The sequence below is a fragment of the Orcinus orca genome, chromosome 2, assembly GCF_937001465.1.
Source record: "Orcinus orca chromosome 2, mOrcOrc1.1, whole genome shotgun sequence".
Lineage (NCBI taxonomy): Eukaryota > Metazoa > Chordata > Mammalia > Artiodactyla > Delphinidae > Orcinus > Orcinus orca.
In genome coordinates this window covers 156,227,039-156,253,837 of record NC_064560.1, presented here as the reverse complement: position 1 = coordinate 156,253,837, position 26,799 = coordinate 156,227,039, and the positions used below count along the sequence as shown (strand labels likewise).

General features: G+C 41.7%; 1 protein-coding gene across 1 annotated transcript in view; it reads left to right on the top strand.

Annotated features, from left to right (window-relative positions):
• Nucleotides 1-3,236: 3,236 nt before the first annotated feature.
• Nucleotides 3,237-26,799, top strand: part of TBPL2 (TATA-box binding protein like 2) — a 37,306-nt gene continuing 13,743 nt past the window's right edge. Inside the window, exons 1-6 of the mRNA XM_033404656.2 lie at nt 3,237-3,331; nt 15,324-15,804; nt 18,372-18,736; nt 19,525-19,612; nt 21,612-21,703; nt 25,059-25,226. Coding sequence (XP_033260547.2) covers nt 3,237-3,331; nt 15,324-15,804; nt 18,372-18,736; nt 19,525-19,612; nt 21,612-21,703; nt 25,059-25,226 — 1,289 coding nt within the window. The remainder of the gene's footprint in view (nt 3,332-15,323; nt 15,805-18,371; nt 18,737-19,524; nt 19,613-21,611; nt 21,704-25,058; nt 25,227-26,799) is intronic.

The following is a 26,799-nucleotide window of genomic DNA, read 5'->3' as shown; positions in this document are numbered from 1 at the left end:
TCCTGGTGCTTTAGCCAAACCGAAATAGACACATGCTCAAATCTGTTGTATTTTTCCTTTTTAGTGTCTTAGCTTGAGCTGTTGTTTCCCAGCGATTCTCACATACCCTTTGTATTCGTTTCCCGGGGCTGCCACAACAAATGATCACAAACTGGGTGGCTTAAAACAAGAGAAGTTTATTCTCTCACAGTCCTGGAAGCCGTGAGTCCAAAATCAAGGTACTGGCAGGGTTGGTTCTTTCAGGAGGCTCTCAGGAACAATCTGTTCCATGCCTCTCTCCTAGCGTCTCGTGGCTGCCAGCATCCCTGAATTAGGGCTGCCAATCTCTGCTTTCATCTTCCCATGGCCTTCTTCTCTCTGTGCGTCTGTGTCTCCAATCTCCCTCTGCCTTTCTCTTAAACTTGTCATAGGATTTAGGGCCCACCCTAAATGCAGGATGATCTCAGCTCGAGCACCTTAACTTGATTACACCTACGCTCACTCTTTTTCCACATAAGGTCACATTCACAGGTTTGGGGAGGAGTTGTCTTTTGGAGGGGCCACAGTTCAACCCCGTCTGCCCTTCAATATTTTGCTCTGTCACTGCTTCCTCTGTGAAGAATGCCCTGATGCCAATCCACAGGAAGTAATCTTTCCCTCCTGTAAACTGCCAGGACACAACTAAATTCCACTTGGTCTTACTGCATGTTTGTATGCAGGACTTATCTTTGTGTGAGTTGCCTAACTTCCACAGACCTCAGTTTCCTCATCTTTGAAACTGAGATGATAATTACATCTACTTATAGCATTGTTTTGATAAAAAGACTTTTTTTTTTTTTTTGGCCAGGCGGCATGCCGGATCTTAGTTCCCCGACCAGGGATCGAACCCGTGCCCTCTGCAGTGGAAGCATGGAGTCTTAACCACTGGACCGCCCGGGAAGTCCAGATAAAAAGACATTTTAAGGGACTTAAAGCAGTTCCTGGACATAGTAAGTTATCAGTAAGTGTTATTATCTTTATTGTGGTGGTGACTACCATCTTCCTTACTATACTGTAAGTTCCTTAAAGACAGTCATCTCTGTATCCTCCATGGCAGCTAAAAAGTGTCTTGCACAGAGTAATGGATGAGCAACCATCCTGGTGGCAGATGACAGATAAGTTGTCTTGAAATAAAATAGTCAACATAGAGACATATTTGGAACTGTTATGAAGGGGATGAGCGCTCTATCCAGCTCTCCATCAGCAGTGAAGTGCTCAGGTCTTTCCCAAAGGTGGGGAGTCTCTTCTTAGCCACTCCTAGGACATTTCTCCCAACAATTGCTCCCTTTGACTTACAAGAAGCATGACTTGGAGATCTGGCACTCCATGGCCCTTCTGAGTAAGCACAGCATATCCAATGGAGAATTCATTTTCATAAAGAACATCATCTGCGGATTTGTCATCATGGTAATTGTACTTTATCATTCTCATTGTACCTCTTAGCACTGATGCAACTGTGAAATAGAAGGGAAAAAAGGGGTGAGTGAGGGGGCTGACTCCTGGTTTCAGGGAAAAGTGACTCAGTAGCCCTTGGCAGCCTTCTCTCCAGAACTGGGAAGGTGTGCTCACTCACGTCGGCCCAGGCGTTCTCCCAAAGGTTGCTCCCCTCAAGAGCCTCTTGGGAGTGTGGAAGCCTTCGCTGCACTGCCAGTTCTTCTCTCTATACACCACACCCTCCCCCACGTGATCCCATGGGCTACTTCTAAAGGGCCAAGGCTCCTGACAAATGGTCCTGTCTTTTGTTTTAGAATACTCTGAAGTTTTCTAAAAGATGTTCACCATTAGAAGTGAGGGCTGGAAGTCACTCCCATCTGGCTGCAGATAATATTCCTAGCAACCCCTCCACCACTGACTGGGCACTTGGTATGTGCCAGGCACTGTGCTCTACCGATTATCTCCTGTAACCCTTACCACAGCTCTAGGAGAGACCTAGGATTAGCTCCATTTCACAGGGGAGAAACTGAAGGCTCATAGATAGTAAATAACTTGCCTAGAGTCACAATCCTTGTGCATGATGAAGCAAAGATTCCAACTGGATCTAACTCCCAAGTTCAGGCTCTTAACCACTGAACACCGCTACCTCCTAATATGCATCTGCATATTTCTCTCTCCACAACTGCAAAAAGAAAGTCCACTTGATATGGAAGTAGGGAATGAAAATAACAATCTTCTTCTCACATTTCCCGGGTTAGAAATCTGAGGCAGACCCTTCACGGATGGGTAAACAGCTGCAATCTCAGAAGTTTACCTGATTTGGCATGAGAAATATAAACATGTTTCAAGTTTCCGGAGGATGTGTATCAGAATTAAATTTTTAAATGTTATTCTTGGGGAGGAAAGATGGTACTGGAGAGTCATTCCCAACTTGACTCTACTTATACAGCATGCAAGCACGGGCACGTGCAAAGATTCATATTTTAGTGAGGTGTGTACACAGCGCTGTTCAGTGCGAAGACAGAAGCTGAAATCCTTATGTGTAGTTTCCCAAACAAATATTGTAAAACCTAATGTGCTGTGCCTGGCAGGCGCAGGTAGCTTTCATCTGGGATCAGACTTCCCTGGATGTGTTCAGTTTGGGAAATGGTAAAGCAATTCTCTCCTGCCCCAATCAGTGCTGATTGATTTGGTTCTGTTTCCAGAACAGAACCAAATCTGCCAAAGTTGTGCTCATAAATAACACTTCCTATTTATATGCTTTAAAAAATAATGTATTCCTGGGCTTCCCTGGTGGCGCAGTGGTTGAGAGTCCGCCTGCCGATGCAGGGGACACGGGTTCATGCCCCAGTCCGGGAAGATCCCACATGGCGCGGAGCGGCTGGGCCCGTGAGCCATGGCCGCTGAGCCTGCGCGTCCGGAGTCTGTGCTCCGCAACGGGAGAGGCCACAGCAGTGAGAGGCCCGCGTTCCGCAAAAATAAAACAATAATCAAACCCCCCCCCCAAAAATGTATTCCTTATTGTAGAAACTCTCTGATGGTACCTACAGAAAGAAAATAATGGGGATTAATCAAAGAGAAAAGAACTCGTGAAATTTTAACTTTTCTCTTTAATTTTACATGAAATTGAGCCATTTTCCTGGGAAAATTAAAACACTGCAAATCTTCTTTACACGCAGAACACAGTACCACCTGAGAAGGAAAGCAGTGGCATTATCGGGGAGGCACTGTGGTACCATTAGCATTCGAGATTTTCAATGTTCTGCGATCGGTGAGCCAAGGCTATGGCGGCTGAGAGGGTTATTTGTGACTGTGCTTCAGAGCCTCCTCGATTAAGTCCTAACACAGGTTCCTTCCCAGATGCTGACGTTTATGCTCCGTATCCACTGAAAAGGCGAAGGATGAGTTATTGCGGGATATTTTTATTTCAAACTACTGAAAGGACAAGAATTCATCAAATTCTGATCTAGACAAGACCTTCAAGCAATGCTCAAATCAGCCTACCTATTGTTGTATATAAAACCCCTGTCAGGAGAACTGACAGCTCAATGTAGAGATTCATCACAATGAATGTCCAGAGCTCCTAAAAGAAAGAGAAGGCTGCATCTAGCAAAATTGCCACCAGATTAAAAAATGTTCTCTCCTAACATGACCTCAAGAAACCTAATCACATTAATGCAAACTCTTGCTTTTCGGCTTATTACTAGGCAGCAAAATTGCCCCTCACATACAGAACCTATCAAGGAAGTACGAATGTAGATTACTCTACAAGCACTTTCAGTTGGGTTAGCCATTGACAAATTTGAATCTCCTTGTATAAATATGTACAAATATATTTGCATTGATTGGTACAGTGACTAATCCTAATTTTTTTTTTTTTGGCCGCACCCCGGGGCTTGTGGGATCTTAGCTCCCTGACCAGGGATTGAACCTGTGAAAGCTCAGAGTCCTAACCACTGGACAACCAGGGAATTCCCTAATCCCAATTATTTTTGGAAGTACCCCCTGGTCTTCTGACACACAGAAATATTCACTTTTTATTTTAACATCTAGGGGATGCATGGACCGCTTTGTACTCACTCCAGAAGGTTGTTTGCTCCCCAAATGAGAAGCAATTCCCTTCACGGAGAGGAAAGAGCACCCCCTAGTGAAACAATGTTTCTTAATAGTCCTTCAACAGTGAAGTTCCATCTCCATTTTATAGCAGCGTGATAGCATTTTAGAGGCTAAGGCCCAGTGCCTAGGGCATACAAACTTTTCAAAGGCCAATAAAAAAAAAAATTGTTTGAGGGCTTCCCTGGTGGCGCAGTAGTTGAGAGTCTGCCTGCCAATGCAGGGGACACGGGTTCAAGCCCTGGTCTGGGAAGATCCCACATGCCGCGGAGCAACTAGGCCCGTTAGCCACAACTACTGAGCCTGCGCGTCTGGAGCCTGTGCTTGGCAACAAGAGAGGCCGCGACAGTGAGAGGCCAGCGCACCGCAATAAAGAGTGGCCCCCGCTCTCCGCAACTAGAGAAAGCCCTCGCACAGAAACGAAGACCCAACACACCCATAAATAAATAAATAAATAGTTTGAAAGCTGAGAAAAATCTGTTGGCTCCAAAGTTTTTAAAATTCAAAACTGAAACTAGTATATTTGATTAAATGTCTACAAAATGTGACATATCAACTAGTCACAGTAATTCAACTATTAAGTAGTTACATACAAATTACATTTAATGTGAGATGTGAGTTCTTTTTAATATTTTCTATGATGAGGGACAGGGCCTCTTAAAATAAGAGTTGAAAGACTTTTTTTCATAGAGTTGATCTCTCTTAAAGAGTCTTCATGATCATTGACATGGTCCATCTAAGTCTTGGCATTACTCTCTTAAAGACATTAAAAACAATACTTTATTTGTGCAAAGTCCTTGATAAAAATTTACACATACCCCCATTCAACTCATTTAATCTTTACAATAGTAAATTAAGAAATAAGGAATTAAAATGTTTGGATACAGTAGGGTTTTTGTGTGTGTGTGTGTTTTTTTTTTTTTTTTTTTTTGCCAAAGTACAAAATATTACATATTCTGAAGCACAAATAAATAAAAAACCTCAGAATCAAAACAGATTAACAAGTGCAGTTCAAATGAAAACAAACTACTAATTTGAAATGGCATATGTAGTCTTTGAGGGGGGACAATACATAGCATATGGCTCCAGAGTTAGATATTCTGAATAGGAGCTGAGTGACCTGGGACAAGTTACTTAACCTCTCTGTACCTCAGTATCCTAAACTGTAAAATGGGGATAAAACTACTTACCTCACAGGGTTACTGTGATGTTTAAGTGAGTTCATAGATTTGAAATACTTATAATAGCGTTTGGCCCATAGTAAGAGTTCAATGAATGCCAGCAATTAATTATTATTCAACCAAACCATACCAATCTTTGATTCTCAGAAACAGAACAATTTAAGATTCTGAATAAATTAACTCTTACCAAAGCTGAAAACATCCACAAAAGTCACTTATCTTTTATTTCGAAACTTTTTATTTGAAAATAACTTCAAAATTAGAATTCATCACATTTTATTTATTTGCCTTATCATTTGCCCTTCAGATCACTGCAAATCTGTGTCCCTAATTCTTATTCATAACTTATGACGTATGCATTTCCTATTTCTGAGTAACAAATTACCACAAGTTTGGTGTCTTAAAACCACACCTAGAAGGTTCCTGGGGGAGGGGGGGAAGATGGCAGAAGAGTAAGATGCGGAGATCACCTTCCTCCCCACAGATACACCAGAAATACATCTACACGTGGACCAACTCCTACAGAACACCTACTGAATGCTGGCAGAAGACCTCAGACCTCTCAAAAGGCAAGAAACTCCCCGACGTACCTGGGCAGGGCAAAAAAAAAAAAAGAATAAACAGAGACAAAAGAATATGGAGGAGACCTGCACCAGTGCGAGGGACCTGTGTAGGAGGAAAGGTTTCCACACACTAGGAAGCCGCTTCGCGGGCGGAGACTGCGGGTAGCGGAAGGGAGAAACTTCGGGGCTGTGGAGGGGCGCAGCCACTGGGGTGCGGAGAGCAAATCGGTGAGATTCACGCACAGAAGGTCGGTGCCGACCGGCACTCACCAGCCCAAGAGGCTTATCTGCTCACCCGCCGGGGTGGGCGGGGCTGGGAGCTGAAGCGCAGGGAGAGGACTGGGGTTGGCGGTGTGAACACAGCCTGCAGGGGGTTAGTGCACCATGGCTAGCTGGGAGGGAGGCCGGGAAAAAGTCTGGATCTGACGAAGAGGCAAGAGATTTTTTCTTCCCTCTGTTTCTCGGTGCACGAGGAGAGGGGATTAAGAGTGCTGCTTAAAGGAGCTCCAGAGACAGGCGCGAGCCACGGCTATCAGCGCGGACCCCAGAGACGGGCATGAGACGCTAAGGCTGCTGCTGCCGCCACCAAGAAGCCTGTGTGCGAGCACAGGTCACTATCCACACCTCCCTTCCGGGGAGCCTGTGCAGGCCGCCGCTGCCAGGGTCCAGGGATCCAGGGACAATTTACACGGGAGAACGCATGGCGCGCCTCAGGCTGGTGCAACGTCTCGCCGGCCTCTGCCACTGCAGGCTTGCCCCGTATCCACACCTCTCCCTCACCACGGCCTGAGTGAGCCAGAGCCCCCGAAGCAGCTGCTCCTTTAACCCTGTCCTGTCTCAGCGAAGAACAGACGCCCTCCAGCGACCTACACACAGAGGCGGGGCCAAATCCAAAGCTGAGCCCTGGGAGCTGTGCGAACAAAGAAGAGAAAGGGAAATCTCTCCCAGCAGCCTCAGGAGCAGCGGATTAAAGCTTCACAATCAACTTGATTGATGTACCTGCATCTGTGGAATACATGAATAGACAATGAATCATCCCAAATTGAGAAGGTGGACTTCGAGAGCAAGATTTATTATTTTTTCCCCTTTTCCTCTTTTTGTGAGTGTGTATGTGTATGCTTCTGTGTGAGATTTTGTCTGTATAGCTTTGCTTTCACCATTTGTCCTAGTGTTCTATCCATCTGTTTTGTTTTTGTTTTTTAAAAAATGTGTTTCTTAATAATTATTTTTTATTTTAAAAACATTATTCTATTTTACCTTATTTTATTTTATCTCCCTCCTTTCTTTCTTCCTTCCTTCCTTCTTTTCCTCCCTTTTATTCTGAGCTGTGCGGATAAGGATCTTGGTACTCCAGCCAGGCATCAAGGCTGTGCCTCTGAGGTGGGAGAGCCAACTTCAGGACACTGGTCCACAAGAGACCTCCCAGCTCCACATAATATCAAATGGCGAAAATCTCCCAGAGATCTCCATCTCAACACCAGCGCCCAGCTTCACTCAACGACCAGCAAGCTACAGTGCTGGACACCCTATGACAAACAACTAGCAAGACAGGAACACAACCCCACCCATTAGCAGAGAGCCTGCCTAAAATCATAATAAGTCCACAGACACCCCAAAACACACCACCACACATGGACCTGCCCACCAGAAAGAAAAGATCCAGCCTCATCCACCAGAACACAGGCACTAGTCCCCTCCACCAGGAAGCCTACAGAACTCACTGAACCAACTTTAGCCACTGAGAACAGACACCAAAAACAACGGGAACTACGAACCTGCAGCCTGCAAAAAGGAGACCCCAAACACAGTAAGATAAGCAAAATGAGAAGACAGAGAAACACACAGCAGATGAAGGAGCAAGATAAAAACCCACCAGACCTAACAAATGAAGACGAAATAGGCAGTCTACCTGAAAAAGAATTCAGAATAATGATAGTAAAGATGATCCAAAATCTTGGAAATAGAATAGACAAAATGCAAGAAACAGTTAACAAGGACCTAGAAGAACTAAAGATGCAACTAGCAACGATGAACAACACAATAAATGAAATTAAAAATACTCTAGAAGGGATCAATAGCAGAATAACTGAGGCAGAAGAACGGATAAGTGACCTGGAAGATAAAATAGTGGAAATAACTACTGCAGAGCAGAATAAAGAAAAAAGAATGAAAAGAACTGAGGACAGTCTCAGAGACCTCTGGGACAACACTAAATGCACCAACATTCGAATTATAGGGGTTCCAGAAGAAGAGAAAAAGAAAGGGACTGAGAAAATATTTGAAGAGATTATAGTTGAAAACTTCCCTAATAGGGGAAAGGAAATAGTTAATCAAGTCCAGGAAGCACAGAAAGTCCCATACAGGATAAATCCAAGGAGAAACACACCAAGACACATATTAATCAAACTGTCAAAAATTAAATACAAAGAAAACATATTAAAAGCAGCAAGGGAAAAACAACAAATAACACACAAGGGAGTCCCCATAAGGTTAACAGCTGATCTTTCAGCAGAAACTCTGCAAGCCAGAAGGAAGTGGCAGCACATATTTCAAGTGATGAAGGAGAAAAACCTACAACCAAGATTACTCTACCCAGCAAGGATCTCATTCAGATTTGATGGAGAAATTAAAACCTTTACAGACAAGCAAAAGCTGAGAGAGTTCAGCACCACCAAAGCAGCTTCACAACAAATGCTAAAGGAACTTCTCTAGTCAAGAAACACAAGAGAAGGAAAAGACCTACAATAACAAACCCAAAACAATTAAGAAAATGGGAATAGGAACATACATATCGATAATTACCTTAAATGTAAATGGATTAAATGCTCCCAGCAAAAGACACAGATTGGCTGAATGGATACAAAAACAAGACCCATATATATGCTGTCTACAAGAGACCCACTTCAAATCTAGAGACACATACAGACTGAAAGTTAGGGGATGGAAAAAGGTATTTCATGCGAATGGAAACCAAAAGAAAGCTGGAGTAGCAATTCTCATATCAGACAAAATAGACTTTAAAATAAAGACTATTAGAAGAGACAAAGAAGAACACTACATAATGATCAAGGGATTGATCCAAGAAGAAGATATAACAATTGTAAATATTTATGCACCCAACATAGGAGCACGTCAATACATAAGGCAAATACTAACAGCCATAAAAGGGGAAATCGACAGTAACACATTCATAGTAGGGGACTTTAACACCCCACTTTCACCAATGGACAGATCATACAAAATGAAAATAAGGGCTTCCCTGGTGGCACAGTGCTTGAGAGTCTGCCTGCCGATGCAGGGGACACAGGTTCGTGCCCCAGTCCGGGAAGATCCCTCTTGCCACAGAGCGGCTGGGCCCGTGAGCCATGGCCGCTGAGCCTGTGCGTCCGGAGCCTGTGCTCCGCAATGGGAGAGGCCACAACAGTGAGAAGCCCACATACCACAAAAAAAAAGAAAAGAAAAGAAAAGAAAAGAAAAGAAATAAGGAAACACAGCTTTAAATGATACATTAAACAAGGTGGACTTAATTGATATTTTTAGGACATTCCATCCAAAAACAACAGAATACACATTTTTCTCAAGTGCTCATGGAACATTCTCCAGGATAGATCATATCTTGGGTCACAAATCAAGCCTTGGTAAATTTAAGAAAATTGAAATTGTATCAAGTATCTTTTCCGACCACAACGCTATGAGACTAGACATCAATTACAGGAAAAGATCTGTAAAAAATACAAACACATGGAGGCTAAACAATACACTACTTAATAACGAAGTGATCACTGAAGAAATCAAAGAGGAAATCAAAAAATACCTAGAAACAAATGACAATGGAGACACGACGACCCAAAACCTATGGGATGCAGCAAAAGCAGTTCTAAGAGGGAAGTTTATAGCAATACAATCCTACCTTAAGAAACAGGAAACATCTCGAATAAACAACCTAACCTTGCACCTAAAGCAATTAGAGAAAGAAGAACAAAAAAACCCCAAAGTTAGCAGAAGGAAACAAATCATAAAGATCAGATCAGAAACAAATGAAAAAGAAATGAAGGAAACGAGAGCAAACATCAATAAAACTAAAAGCTTATCTTTGAGAAGATAAACAAAATTGATAAACCATTAGCCAGACTCATCAAGAAAAAAAGGGAGAAGACTCAAATCAATAGAATTAGAAATGAAAATGGAGAAGTAACAACTAACACTACAGAAATACAAAAGATCATGAGAGATTACTACAAGCAACTCTATGCCAATAAAATGGACAACCTGGAAGAAATGGACAAATTCTTAGAAATGCACAAACTGCCAAGACTGAATCAGGAAGAAATAGAAAATGTGAACAGACCAATCACAAGCACTGAAATTGAAACTGTGATTAAAAATCTTCCAACAAACAAAAGCCCAGGACCAGATGGCTTCACAGGCGAATTCTATCAAACATTTAGAGAAGAGCTAACACCTATCCTTCTCAAACTCTTCCAAAATATAGCAGGGGAGGAACACTCCCAAACTCATTCTATGAGGCCACCATCACCCTGATACCAAAACCAGACAAGGATGTCACAAAGAAAGAAAACTACAAGCCAATATCACTGATGAACGTAGATGCAAAAATCCTCAACAAAATACTAGCAAACAGAATCCAACAGCACATTAAAAGGATCATACACCATGATCAAGTGGGGTTTATTCCAGGAATGCAAGGATTCTTCAATATATGCAAATCAATCAACGTGATACACCATATTAACAAATTGAAGGAGAAAAACCATATGATCATCTCAATAGATGCAGAGAAAGCTTTTGACAAAATTCAACACCCATTTATGATAAAAACCCTGCAGAAAGTAGGCATAGAGGGAACTTTCCTCAACATAATAAAGGCCATATAGGACAAACCCACAGCCAACATCATCCTCAGTGGTGAAAAACTGAAAGCATTTCCGCTAAGATCAGGAACAAGACAAGGTTGCCCACTCTCACCACTCTTATTCAACATAGTTTTGGAAGTTATAGCCACAGCAATCAGAGAAGAAAAGGAAATAAAACGAATCCAAATCGGAAAAGAAGAAGTAAAGCTGTCACTGTTTGCAGATGACATTATACTATACATAGAGAATCCTAAAGATGCTACCAGAAAACAACTAGAGCTAATCAATGAACTTGGTAAAGTAGCAGGATACAAATTAATGCACAGAAATCTCTGGCATTCCTATACACTAAGGATGAAAAATCTGAAAGTGAAATCAAGAAAACACTCCCACTTACCATTGCAACAAAAAGAATAAAATATCTAGGAATAAACCTACCTAAGGAAGTAAAAGACCTGTACTCAGAAAACTATAAGACACTGATGAAAGAAATTAAAGATGATACAAATAGATGGAGAGATAGACCATGTTCTTGGATTGGAAGAATCAACATTGTGAAAATGACTCTACTACCCAAAGCAATCTACAGATTCAATGCAATCCCTATCAAACTACCACTGGCATTTTTCACAGAACTAGAACAAAAAATTTCACAATTTGTATGGAAACACAAAAGGCCCCGAATAGCCAAAGCAATCTTGAGAACGAAAAACGGAGCTGGAGGAATCAGGCTCCCTGACTTCAGACTATACTACAAAGCTACAGTAATCAAGACAGTATGGTACTGGCACAAAAACAGAAAGATAGATCAATGGAACAGGAATAGAAAGCCCAGAGATAAACCCACGCGCATATGGTCACCTTATCTCTGATAAAGGAGGTAGGAATGTACAGTGGAGAAAGGACAGCCTCTTCAATAAGTGGTGCTGGGAAAACTGGACAGGTACATGTAAAAGTATGAGATTAGATCACTCCCTAACACCATACACAAAAATAAGCTCAAAATGGATTAAAGACCTAAATGTGAGGCCAGAAACTATCAAACTCTTAGAGGAAAACATAGGCAGAACACTCTATGACATAAATCACAGCAAGATCCTATTTGACCCACCTCCTAGAGAAATGGAAATAAAAACAAAAATAAACAAATGGGACCTAATGAAACTTCAAAGCTTTTGCACAGCAAAGGAGACCATAAACAAGACCAAAAGACAACCCTCAGAATGGGAGAAAATATTTGCAAATGAAGCAACTGACAAAGGATTCATCTCCAAACCTTATAAGCAGCTTATACAGCTCAATAACAAAAAAACAAACAACCCAATCCAAAAATGGGCAGAAGACCTAAATAGTCATTTCTCCAAAGAAGATATACAGATTGCCAACAAACACATGAAAGGATGCTCAACATCATTAATCATTAGAGAAATGCAAATCAAAACTACAATGAGGGCTTTCCTGGTGGTGCAGTGGTTGAGAGTCTGCCTGCTGATGCAGGGGACATGGATTCATGCCCCAGTCCAGGAAGATCCTACATGCTGCGGAGCGGCTGGGCCCGTGAGCCATGGCCGCTGAGCCTGTGTGTCCGGAGCCTGTGTTCCACAACAGGAGAGGCCACAACAGTAAGGGGCCCGCGTACCGCAAAAAAAACTACAATGAGATATCATCTCACTCCAGTCAGAATGGCCATCATCTAAAAATCTAGAAACAATAAATGCTGGAGCGGGTGTGGAGAAAAGGCAACACTCTTTCACTGCTGGTGGGAATGTGAATTGGTACAGCCACTATGGAGAACAGTATGGAGGTTCCTTAAAAAACTACAAATAGAACTACCATATGACCCAGCAATCCCACTACTGGGCATATACCCTGAGAAAACCAAAATTCAAAAAGAGTCATGTACCAAAATGTTCATGCAGCTGTATTTACAATAGCCAGGAGATGGAAACAACTGAAGTGTCCATCACCGGATGAATGGATAAAGAAGATGTGGCACATATATACAATGGAATATTACTCAGCCATAAAAAGAAACGAAATTGAATTATTTGTAGTGAGGTGGATGGACCTAGAGTCTGTCATACAGAGTGAAGTAAGTCAGAAAGAGAAAGACAAATACCGTATGCTAACACATATATATGGAATCTAAGAAAAAAAATGTTATGAAGAACCTAGGGGTAAGACGGGACAAAGACACAGACATACTAGAGAATGGACTTGAGGATATGGGGAGGGGTAAGGGTAAGGTGGGACAAAGTGAGAGAGTGGCATGGACATATATACACTACCAAACATAAAATAGATAGCTAGTGGGAAGCAGCCACATAGCACAGGGAGATCAGCTCCGTGCTTTGTGACACCCTCGATGGGTGGGATAGGGAGGGTGGGAGGGAGGGAGACGCAAGAGGGAGGAGATATGGGAACATATGTATATGTATAACTGATTCACTTTGTTATAAAGCAGAAACTAACACACCATTGTAAAGCAATTATACTCTAATAAAGATTTAAAAAAAAACAAAACACCTATATATAAGATCACAGCTGTATAGGTTGTAAGTCTGAGCACCGCATGACTGGGTTCTCTGCTCAGAGCCTACAAGGCTGAAATGAAGGTAGTGGCCAGGCTGAGCTCCTTTTAAGGCCTCCTTTCTTTGTTCTTGGCCAAATTCAGATCCTTGCAGCTACAGGACTGAGGTCTTGCTTTCCTTGCTGGTGTCAACTATGGGCCACTCTCAGCTCCTCCAAGTCACCGACCTTCCTTGCAACATAACCCCATCCATCTCCAAAGCAGCAATGGAGAATCTCCCTCATGGTAATTCTTTCTCTAGCTCTGAATCTTTCTCCCCAGGAAGAGCCCAGTTCCTTTTAAGGGCTCGCCTGAGTAGGTGATTAGGTCAGGCTCGCTCAGGTTAATGTCTCTCTTTTTAAAGTTGACTGATTAGGGTCCTTAATTAGACCTGCAAAATCCCTTCACAGCAGCACCTAGATTAGTGTTTGCATAACTGGAGAGGGTGGAGATTTTGGGGACCATCTCAGAATTCCACCTACCACATATGATGAGATTCTTTATAAGCATATATTTTAGCCTCCTAGGGCTTCCATAGCAACATACCATAGACTGAATCCCTTAAAAAACAGAAATTTATTTTCTCACAGTTCTGGAGGCTGGAAATCCCAGATCAAGGTGTCAGAAGGTCTGTTTTCTCCTGAGGCCCTTCTCCTTGGCTTAAAGATGGCCACTTTCTCACTGTGTCCTCACATGGCCTTTTTCTCTGTGCACAGGTATCCCTGGTGTTTCTCTCTTCTTATAAGGACACCAGTTACATGGATTAGGGTTCCAGCATATGAAGTTTGGGGGAGGGGCAGACACAATTTGGTCCATATTTGTCTAATAACAAAACTAAGAGCTAATATTTGAGCTACTAAGCAGGTATTATGCTAAACATTTTTGATAGGCTATCTCACTTAACATAAATCATTAGATTAATTATATATCAGTATATAAGAGCTAATATTTGAGCTACTAAGCAGGTATTATGCTAAACATTTTTGACAGGCTATCTCACTTAACATAAATCATTAGATTAATTATATATCAGTATAACCATTATATAAAATTCCAGCTTTGGGCTTCCCTGGTGGCGCAGTGGTTAAGAATCCACCTGCCAATGAAGGGGACATGGGTTCAAGCCCTGGTCTGGGAAGATCCCACATGCCGCGGAGCAACTAAACCCATGCACCACAACTACTGAGCCTGTGCTCTAGGTCACGGGAGCCACAACTACTGAGCTCACGTGCCACAACTACTGAAGCCCACGTGCCTAGAGCCCGTGCTCCGCAACAAGAGAAGCCACCGCAGTGAGAAGCCCATGCACGCAACAAAGGGTAGTCCCGGCTCATCGCAACTAGAGAAAAGTCCGCATGCAGCAACGAAGACCCAATGCAGCCAAAAATAAAATAAATAAAATTATTTTAAAAATTCCAGCTTTATCAAAATATTTCCTATGTTCTTGATTAGAAATTCTACACAATTTTTATTGATCTGATTCTTAGAGTACTCTGTCTCTACTATGCTCCATTCTGAGGGTGGTTTTTCATTCACTGATCAAATTTTATTGATCATCTATGAGCTTGGTACAGAGGCACAAAGGTTAGTAATCAAAATCTCTGCTCTCAGAGTATAGGCTAGAAGGGAAGATGTATTTTATGTGTGCGTCTCCACGTACATTTTGAAATATCTTACATAAAAGGTATCAATTATATTTATAGAACCATTCCGCACATGTAAGTTCTTATGAAAGCTGAGGCACTAAAAATTAAAATAATTTCAAAAAAGGGGGAAATCCTCTGATTATTTGGTTTTACATTACCTTCTTCAGCTGCATCAACCCTAACTGCAGCAACACATTCTTTTATATGTGGCTTTAGACTGAATTTAGACTGGAAAAAAGCCAGCTGGGATTTGAAAGTGAGAAGTAATTATGACATAAAAGTGCAACACCTGACTGGGTAAAGCGCTTCAAATTCCACTCGCTCTGCTCAAGAAAAGAAAAAAATTATCTTTAAAAAATTTATTTTCTCACTGTCCAACTCGTTCACCTTTCATGCTACGAACACCGATACCTTTTCTCCTGCAGGAGGCAAAGGCAGCACTCGCAGGTGGAAGGAGATCTCCAGATTTGCAGGCCGAGTTGCTTCTCAGCTGTGGGCGGGTGTGGTGACAGCACCCCAGTGAGGAGAGTCTTCCCCTCCCAGCCCCAGCTCTTCTTCCCTTGCTCGCGACCCGTGGGCCCCTTGCTGAGCTCCGCACCCAGCTCCCTGGCTCAGCATCTATTCCCTCGCGCCGGCTACAGGAGCGTGGACTGCGCAGGCCCGGCACGAAGGCCCCCGCCCGGCCCCTGGTCCCCGGCGTCCCGCCCCCAGCCCGGGCCACGCCTCGCCACGTGCGGCCGCGGGCTGATAAACGGCTTCCGCGCCCCGCGCGCCTCGTCGCAGTTAGCAGCAGCTCGATTCGCGCTGGCTCTTCCTTTCGATTCCCAAACCCCTCCAGTGAGCCCTCCGTCCATGGAGGGGGAAGAAACGTTCCTGGAGCTCTTCCTGGCCCGGTGCGCCACCCAGGTGAGCCTGGAAGCCGCCACCACGGTCCCAGAGTCAGGGTCCGCATCCCGCCCCATTGCTGGGCGCTGGGTGCTGCGCACTAAGGATTCTGCCTTTATTTTATCTCTCGTAAAACTCCTAGCGACCCTAGGAGGTGGGCTTGATTATCCCCGTCTTTCAGTTGAAAAACATATAAGGTTCGAGGGTTGAAATAACTTACCCAAGGTTGCCAACAGAGCTCGAACCTGGTGTAGTATGAATACAAATTGGAGGCACTTGTGGCTTCTTTCAGTTTGTGATTCTTACGTTTTTTGGGTTTTGTTTTTTAATTTAAGAACTGTAGAAACGAGAGGAAGGAGTCTTCAAAAAGAAAAGCGAGGGAAAAACTTTCGGCCGGCGGGGTGGTGTCGGATTCTTTTTTTTTTTTTTTTTGCGGTACACGGGCCTCTCACTGTTGTGGCCTCTCGCGTTGCGGAGCACAGGCTCCGGACGCGCAGGCTCAACGGCCATAGCTCACGGGCCTAGCAGCTCTGCGGCATGTGGGATCTTCCCGGACCGGGGCACGAATACGTGTCCCCTGCATCGTCAGGCGGACTCTCAACCACTGCGCCACCAGGGAAGCCCCGGATTCTTTTTTTTGTTTTTTTAAATTTTATTTATTTTTGGCTGCATTGGGTCTTCGTTGCCGTGCGCAGGCTTTCTCTAGTTGCAGTGAGCGGGGGCTGCGCTTCGTTGTGGTGCACGGGCTTCTCATTGTGGTTGATTCTTTTGTTGCGGAGCATTGGCTCTAGGTGCGGGCCTCAGTAGTTGCAGCACGTGGGCTCAGTAGTTGCGGCACACGGGCTTAGTTGCTATGCGACATGTGGGGTCTTCCTGGACCAGGGCTCAAACCCGTGTCCCCTGCATTGGCAGGTGGATTCTTAACCACTGCGCCACCAGGGAAGTTCCCGGATTTTTAAATAGACAATGATTAGCAATGAGGTAGAAATAGTGAAGTCCCACAGCGTTTAACATTGCAAAAGGAGAGCCCACGCTGGAAGGGTTCTGAGAAAGATGAGTTAATGACTCTGCAAAGACAGTTTAACAAAAAGTTTCTTCAGGTATAAGGCCAAGGATGCAGGGAATACTCTGTAAGCATTTTCTCTCGAAAGGAGGCTGTCAGGGTTCCACTGCCATAAAACATCCCCCTTTGATATCTTGTTGCCATTGCCTTAAATTCCTTGTTGAAGTTTAGTTCTTTGGGTGGAGGCTTTGTACCCTGCTAAAATGCCATAATGGGAAAAAGGAGGGGAGACACTGATAGTTGCAGGTATTAGTGCTTTAGTGTAAATTGGCTGATGGAATCTTTTCTGGCTAGAACAGAAGAGGCCAAAAAAACAATGGAGAGGAATCTGGGCCATTGTCCCCACCTCAGTGTCCCTCAGGGCCCATCTGTGGGATGGGGGTGGAGGGAGTTAGAGACTAATAACATAATTCAAAATGAAATAAGGTCAAATCTTATTTCCAGAGAATAAATGCATTCTTCTTAAGTGTTTTCTTCTAACATTTAGTCACCCCTGCCATCTGCTGGACTTGTGGTAACAGCACAATTCAACAGGATCTAGCCAGACACTAGCTAAATAGCTTTGTGATGGAGAAGATGCAGCACAAGGCACTGGTGACTGTTCAATTGTCAGAAATATGATCTTCTAAGGGATGAGGTTATCCTGCCAGCAGTGGTCAAAATCTAGAATCCAGGCCTGCAGCTTGGGTGAAGTGGATGGTAATATATGTACCAAGGATTTTTTTCCATAACAAAGGCCATGAATTTTACATTAGCTGCTTCCCTCAGTTGCACGCCTCTTTCCCTCGGTTGATGATAATGGAAGTTGAGCAGCCTTCCCCGGACTGGAAGTATAATACATTGATTTAAACTAGTCTTGCCATTTAAATTTCAATAACTTTTTCCCTATTGCACATTCACGTAAATGGAATGATTTCTTTGCCTTCCTTTGACTAGAAGAAATAAAGATGGCTCCTTGTGGAGGCTTGATTAGCACTCAGAGCTATCTCCTCAGCTTCCTTCACTTACTGCTCTTCTCTTTAAAATATGAATTTAAAACTCAAAAAAATCTTTAAATCAACTTAAGGAGTACAGAAAATCTGTACTCTTCAAAGTACACACAGTTTAGAGCATGGTTGCCAAATTGCCTCAGTTACAAAATTGGATTTAGAGTGGCAACTTACTACAGGTCTAACCAAAGTAGGGAAAACATTTTATGAAAAATGCTGTTTCTGCATTTTAAGATATACTTTCCTGTTTTCGTTAAGTGTTGTAACCCTACAGTAGAATTTTAATGATATTTTGTGGAAAGAGCAGGGCATGAATATAAGCTACCTGGACTGCCTCATCGTGAACACACTGCCTGCCAGCCAAGGTGGCATCCCTTTGGTGTGACATGATGTTCTGTTTGTTGTGTTTTGTTTATGTTTTGGGAATGGCCTAGGATGACCTTGCTCCACCCAGATCACCCCTGCTCAGCCCAATTGTGCCTTATGATGTGTACATACCTAATTCATCCAATCCAGAGACTATGTTTAATTCACAGCTTGAAGAAGTCACAGAAACATCTGGCAATTTCTCATCTGTGGATCTTAGCTTCCTACCAGATGAGCTTACCCAAGAGAATAAAGAACAGACTGTCATTAGAAGCAAGCATGAAACTGAAGAAAATTGTAAAACTAAAAGTTGGCAAAGTAGGTTGCCATTACCCAGCCAACAGGACGTTGACCTGGCCTTAAACAGCAGCAGTGGGTCAAATTCCCATTCACATCTCCACCCTGGTGATGCTGGTGATGCTGACTCAGCCCAGCCCTCTCCTGAGAAACCACACTCCTTGCCTCTGGCATCCATAACTCCCATGACGCCAGTGACCCCTGTTTCAGGATGTTCTGGAATTGTGCCTCAACTACAGTAAGTTGTTGTTGTTGTTGTTTTAAATGGGTGATGCTTCTGAGTACACATTTCATCAATATATTCCTGAATGGGATGATAATAGTGTAGGGAAGAGAATTTCAGATGTCATTTTCCTTGATTTTGTTAGTTCGTAATGGACTTTAGACAGTTTGGTTATCTGTAAAATGAAGCAGTAACTCTTGATCTCCTAAGAGGGAGTTAAAGGTGAGTATACACATGCTTGAAGGATTGTATTGTTTATAGTAAAGCACTGTAGTTGAACATTGTGGCTGGAGTTGGAATAACACAAAGGATATAAAGATGTAAAATTGAATTTGATTTGCAAGTTGATTTGATATTGTGATTTTTATTTTGAGACATTTTGAAAAAGGTCTAAAGCTTAATTTTAGTCAGCTAGTCAGGAAATTTTAGAAAAAGCTATTTTTTTTGTTTGTTTGGCCTTGTGGCATGTGGGATCATAGTTCGCCGACCAGGGATCAAACCCGCACCCCCTGCAGTGGAAGCGAGAAGTCTTAACCACTAAATGTGTTATTATACATTTCACATTTAGAATAATTCTCCCCCAGGAAGTCACCCAAACCTATGAAATGAGGAAGTTAATACATTTTAATTATTTTTTACTTTTCATATCTGGTATAACTTAGCTTGACTTATTTCTTTTTTTAATTATTATTTTTATTTTTTTATACAGCAGGTTCTTATTAGTTATCTATTTTATACATATTAGTGTATATATGTCAATCCCAATCTCCCAATTCATCACATAGGTTGACTTTTTTCTTTAGGAATATAGTTTCCACTGTAAACCTGGCCTGTAAATTGGATCTGAAGAAAATAGCTTTGCATGCAAAAAATGCAGAATATAACCCAAAGGTAAGATTTCCCAGTAATTTTTTCCACAGTTAGGTTCTATTTAGATTTTCTTTCCTTCATATGATCATGATATTGACTCATTCCTTTGTTTTTATTTTTTAAAAAGAAAAAATTTGTTAGTGAAAAGCTTTTGGCAACACAAGTTGAATCGGCTCATTCTCTGTTTTGAACTTATAAAAAAAAAATCTCATTTTCTGTGCTGGATACAGTAATTATTGAGCAGTTCCTAAAAGTTCTTTCCCTTGTCATTCAGAAAAACCTTTCAGTATGACTATTTTCAACCTGACTATGGAAATGCTAACTTTCTTACAATGTCATCATATTCTTGGAAATAATTTTTTCTAATTTTTGTCCTATCTCCTGACACCTGTGTATTTTTCCATTTACAGTTTCTCTTACCTGAGAAAGCTCAATTGTTTAAAGTGTAAAGTTCAAGTGTAAGATTCAGGGATTTTTTGTTTTCCGTCAAAGTTTAATAAAATCTATTCTTTTTTGTGTCCTCCCAAGGCCAGGCATCCCATTTTCAATGGTCTATTTACCTAGGAAGTGGATTTGTTAATTCAATCAACATTTAACAATTTGGTGGGCTCTGTACTTAGTACAAAGATGAGTGAGGCCTGGTCCCTGCTGGGAAAAAGTTCACTGTCTTGGGTGGGGGAGGACTTATGGAGTTAGATGAAAAAGGCCATGTTAGTCGGAACCCAGAGGACCTTGCCAACATCAACTATTTATGGATTAAGTATTTGTTTTTCCTGTTGTGTAGTGTTGTTGCTGACCTCTGAAGTGTTACGTGAATGTTACCGAATGCAGCTAAGCTTTCCTATTTATATTTCATGTAGCCGGCTATGATGAGGACAGAAAGGCAATGATGAGCTAGGATTTTTATGGCTGTAGCTATGATGGACCACACTATTGAGCAATCAACATTTTAAGCATATTTTATTCTCTACCATCCTCTGCTCTCCTCTCAGTTTGGTATACACAATCTGTCCAAACTTGGACTTGACAGCCAGAAAAATTCTGACTTGGCACTTAAGCTGCCTTAAGAATTTAACAAAATGAATGCCAGGTGAGAGCACTACCTTTTTAGTGAACACCTAGAAAACATTAATAGTCCTTGCTCGGCTCTGTGTAGTGCTGACTCAGGGTTCTTTTACTGTTAACACTTCATATCTGAAATTGCCAGTCTGGCCTTGGAGTGATCTGTTGTCCTGTGGAGTGGCTCTAACCCATGGAACTTTGGTCTTGCATGGTACCCACCCGTTTCCTTCCCAGCTTAATGGGGGAAGTCGATGTGGCAGGCCGGTGGTTCTCAGCCCTCACCTGCGTCAGCAACACTTGGAGGACTTACCAGTGCTGCCGGCCTGGGGACCACATTGAGGACTATGGCGGGCAAGAGCTTGACAAATCAACTTTTTGTCATTCATCTTCAGAACGCCTATCAATATATGTATTCTGTTCTATATTTTGGCTGCTTTTTAGTACATTCTAGAGTCTTGGCAAGGCTGGAACATGCTCCATACTTTTTTTTTTTCTCAAAGAGTCTTTGAAAGAAAAGTATATCAAAGCAAAAAGCATGGAGTCTGATAGTCGTGGTTTTAAATCTCAACTTAACTGTTTCCTGTATAATGTTGGAAGTTAAATAACCACTTCGTTTCCCTGTGCACTAAATGGGAATTATAATGGATTCAGCTCAGTCCTGTCATGAGGTTAAATGCGATAAAACCTATAAAGCTCTTAGCATAGGGTCTGAAACATAACAGGTACTTAAATTTTAGCTTTACTATTATTATTCTTACCTGTTTTTTCTAAGTATGTACATTTTAGAATCATGATCGTTTTGTTAACCTTAACATGGGAGAATAGACCCAGACAGGTTTTAGTTTTCCCATTAAATTTCAATTTATTCAACACTGTTTTCATGTCCAGCCCAGCTGGTCAGCTGGAATAGTGTTAACCCCTAGCAGAGGCTAATTGTCCTTTTGGCTTCTGTGTGTAGAGGTTTGCCGCCGTCATAATGAGGATCCGAGAGCCCAGGACTACAGCCCTGATATTTAGCTCTGGGAAAATGGTCTGCACAGGAGCCAGGAGGTAAGAGAAGCCGTCCTCCCGCACTACCAGACAAATAATTCACTATGTAAAACAAGGAAGGGTGGCATTAAGGTTCTAAAACACATCGTAGAAGCAAAATACTTTGCTAAGGAGTTAAATTCATGAAATGCCAAATTTGGGGTTAAAAACATTCAGCCTCATAATACGGACTTATATCCCACTTTACAGTCCCCCATAGTGAAGGGGGCTTTACTAGGCTATTACAACTTGTTTCTAAGGTATATTTTAAAAGAAAAAAAAGGCTATAGTAGTGGTAAAGCCTGTTATAAACCTGGGAAAGAAGTTCTTGTGTATTTTCCTCATTGCAGGCAGAAGAATGGATAGAACTTTTTACAGGAGGGAAATTAGACATTTCTTGACCACTAGCTTGAGCATTCACTCAGGAAGCAATCTCTTACAGGCTCATCTTTCCTGGATCTCATGCAAAGGTAGCCATGTGCTGATGTAGATCCTTTCACCATAGAACTAGTGGGAGAGCTGCTCTTCCCTCTAAGTGTTGGAGGATGAGTAGGAAGTTATCCTCCTGAAAGATAGTACCAATTTCTCCTCGCTCAAGAGATGCACCTAGTGTTCATTTTCTCTGGTAAACAGTGGGTGTTAATATTGTATTTTATATTTGCTAAATTGATTGGCAAAAAGTTGTTTTAATCACATTTCTTTTGATTTAGTAGTGAGACTAACTTTTCATAAGCATATAAACTACCTACTGTATCTTTTGCCCAATATTCTATGGAGATATTTGTCTTCTGGTATTTAAGTATTTTCACCATTTTATACCACAAATATTTTTCCCATATTAATGTTAGTGGTATTTTATGGGTTTTTTTAATGCAATTTAATTTTGTGTGTGTACGGTTAGTCTATCCAGCTTTTTTCTTTATGGTTTCAGTGTTTGGCTTCATGCTTAGGAAGGCGTTCTCCACACACAACATGACATAAGTATTGACCTCCATATATTTTTCTGTTTTTTTCAGGTCCTGCTTTGTATTGAAGAAAGGAGGTTAATGTTTTGACTCATCTAGAACTTTCTCTGGATGATGGAAATGTTCTGTATCTGTGCTGTCCAATGTGGTAGTCTTTAGTCATATGTGACTTTTGAGCACTTGAAATAAGCTAATACCACAGAGGAACTGAACTTTTTATTTAATTTTAATTGATTTTAATTTAAATAGCCACATGTAGCTAGTGGCCACCATATTGGGCAGAGCAGGTCTAGAATTTTACTTCAATATAAGATCATTTTTTTCAAATGCCCAGTCAGTGTCCCAGTACATTTATAGAAGAATCTATTTTGCTGTATTTCTCCTCCACCTGTTTTTACATGTTAAGTTCTTTACCTGTGTCTGAGTAAGTTTGTGGCCTTACTCTTCTGTTGATCTGTGTATCCTTTGACCTAGAAATCTCCATTTTTAAGTCATTTTTGGACAACTCTGCAAGATAACTACAAGGATGTTCATTTCAGCATTGTTTAAAACAGGGGCAGAGGGAACAAATTTCTAGCAATACAGTTTTGAATAAATCATAAAATAAAATTATTTAGCCATGTATAGTATATTGAGTTGGAAGGATAAGTTGTGGGAGGGGAGAACACACAGATTCATGAGTGTTTTTTTCCTAATTCATGAGTTTTTGTTTCCTATCTGAATTTATTTGGTTCCCAAAATCTGATAGTGAAAACTTGGATGGTGAGTTCAGATTATAAGAGATATTTGTTATCCAAATCTATCTGGTTGTTGAATTTTGGATAGAGAGTTGTCAAAGTTTGGTTAGTATAAGAGATATCAGAATTATCTCCAAAAATTTAACCAAACGTATTCTCTTTAGTTGCAATAATCAGAGTTTGCATAGTGCAGGATACCTGCCTTTGCACAGAAAAGTGCAGAGGAGCCAAATTTATCAGTGGTAATTACCACTGGTGGTGAAATTTCAAGGTTCTTAACCTCTTTTCTAATATTTGTACAAGAAAATGTATGTAGATTTTAACTGTTAGTTGTTTGAATGGGAATTTCTGTGTGATACAAGAAACTATAAGCCTATGCAAATTCTTGAAGTTTGACCTTATAAATATTAGCACTATGGGAGATGTAATGGGTCATTTAGGCAAAATGTGATTTTTCAAAATGGAAACCACTTATTTCACTGCTGTCTTGGGGACACGGCCTTGCTAGGGACTTTTCAGGAGTTGGTAATGGATGAGGAGAATCAACATGAAATGAGGTGATGTGAAAATGGCACAGTGTTGTGACAGATCTAGATTGGAAAGAGACTCTACCGCTCGCTCCCTTTTGTCCAGGCAAATAAGTTCAATCTGGCTTTTCTTTAACGTACTTCTGATTTTCAACTTAAAGGTGGGGATAACCCATAAGAGTGGGTGGACTTCATAGGATTCACCCACCAGGTGTTGCCCCTGTTTGGCAACCCCTGCTACTCACTGTTTTTATTTTGGTAGTGACCATTGAAAAGTATCTGATGAAAAATAAAGCCCCAGATCTCAGGATTTCACATTCTCTACCATGGATTTAAGGGTGGAGTAGGACAAACATTTAGAAGCACATAGCCACACAGTTGGATGAATCTATTTCTTTCTCATATTGAGTATGAGTTGAATGACAATTGTGTGAGAAAACCTGAGCAACATTGGGCAGATTTTGAGGTATTTTCATGTTTTTTTTTAAAGTATATAATTTGTCCCATAAAGTTCCAAGTGCTGGCATCCTATCTATGCCACTCAGCTGGCACATAACTTACTTCCTCATGTTGATTTTTTTTTGTATGTATGTATGTGTCCTTATTTTTGTTACTGCTGTTCCCATCGAAATGGTACACACCTTTAGACCAGAAGCATGATTCTAAAACCTTAGTGAGCATCACAGGCTTGTTAAGACATAGATTGCTGGGCCCCAACCCCAGAATGTCTGCATGTCTGATGTGGGACCTGGGACTTTGCATTTCTAGCAAGTTCTCAGGTGGTAATACTGCTGCTGGCCTGAGGACACTTTCTGAGAACCAGCGGAATAGTTAATTTCATCTAATAACACTTAAAACAAGTAAAAGAAAAAACTACCTTATATGTGAAAGATGGCAAATGAAGACAAAAATCTGTTTATGATTCAGTTCAACAACTGTACATTGTACCATACCCTTTTCTAGGTGCTAGGGACAAAAGTAGGGGAGGTAGGTCCTTCTCCTCAAAGTCTGTAGCTTCCTAGTATACACTGAAAGATAAGCATGGTACATATGCTAAAAATACAATCAGGGAAGTGTGTGAATAAAGCCCAGCTAGTTAGCAGTCGTAGTGATTAAGACATCTTTAATTACATTTGCTGTTCCCCAGCGAAGAGCAGTCTCGACTTGCAGCAAGAAAGTATGCTCGTGTGGTGCAGAAGCTGGGCTTTCCTGCCAGATTCCTCGATTTTAAAATTCAGAACATGGTTGGAAGCTGTGATGTGAGATTTCCTATTAGGCTGGAAGGTTTGGTGCTATCCCATCAGCAGTTCAGTAGGTATGATTGTTGCATAACTTAACTTTGAGTTTCCCAAGTTATTAAAGTTCTATTATGGGCTGCTTATATAATGTATTTTTCAGAGAAATATAATTTTTTAAAAAACTACAATAAGTGAAAAGGTTAAGATGCTATACCTAAGTCCTCACTGGTTACCATGCGTGTCCAATCTTCTGCAATAGTGGTTCTCAAAACTAAATTGCATAGTAATCACCTGGACAGCTTATCAACACACATTCCTGCCTGGGCTGTGGTATGCAGAGATTCTGCTTGAATTTGCAGTTCTAACAAGCTCACAGGTGATGCCAGCGCTGCTGTCCAGAGGCCCACATCTTGAGACCCCCTGATGTATAGATTTCTAAACAAATCTGGCTGGGGGGTCGTGGCAGTGGCCAGAAGAGCAAGGGGTATGACATGGATGAGGTAAGTAGGAAGGGCTGACAGCTGGTGAGGGGAGAAAGGGCTGGAGAGAAGATGAAAAAAAGAATGGCCGTAGCACGTTCTCGGAAGACAATCCTGTCTAGTTTTTGTCCTGTTGAGTTTGTTCAAGGGTTTTCTTTTTCTGTGTGTAGCTGTAGCCCCCACTATTGTTTTTTCTTTCACGGATTCATATTCCTTTGGGAGTATCTCTAGGCTGCCTGGCTTCTTCACATGTAACGTCTCCATCTCAACAGCAAATGCGCCTCCTCCTCCCTCAGCTGCTTTGGTGCTTCTCCCAGCCTGCTCAGGCCCTCAGAGAGCCGTGATGGAGGGTGACTGACAAACACCAAATGCCGCCACCCCTTGGGATATACACTTGGGCCAGGGCACTTGAACTGCCTTCGAGTCACAGATGCTCTTAAATTTTCATGATCTAGCTTGAACTAAGTCCTTTCATTCTACTTTTCCGTCCCTTTGCCTTTGAGCAATCATTCTGTTTAATAGAGTAGAGAGGGATCACATAGATCTGCTTTCTCTAGCATTTGTGAGCTGACATTTGTTAGCTCTCCTTTGAGACATGACCTAGACAGAAGTTAAAAATTGCCTTTTTCTTCCCCTGACTTTCCAAAAAAATTTGTTCATTCTGAGATTTAGCTTTTATGATACTTTTCAGGCAATATTTATTTTCCCCTTGATTATATTTTCTTTTTTCCTTTGCCTCAGTTTTCTTCAGCATAGGCTTATTAAGTGCCTATGAGGTACCCACTGAGTTCATCGGGAAGTCCCCCATGCAAGACATATTGCCTCTTTATGTGTCCTTTTCTTTCTTCAATCTTGGAATAACTTATAGATTCATAGTAAAACCTTCATTTTTAAGAGTCTCTCAACTCATGCTTCATCTTATCTTCCAGATCCTCAGCCTTGCACCTCCTGTCTATATTTCTTGGAACCAACTTTTTCTGAACATGGGAAAGATGTTACCAGGGTCTTTTTCCTTTCATAATGTTCACATTTCTAGTTGTGGCCTTTTCTTTTTCACTTAAAGCAGTTCCTTTAACATTTCTTGTAAAGCTGGGTTGTTGGTACTGATCTCTTAGCTTTTGCTTGTCTGTAAAACTTTTGCTCTCTCCATCAAATCTGAATGACAGCCTTG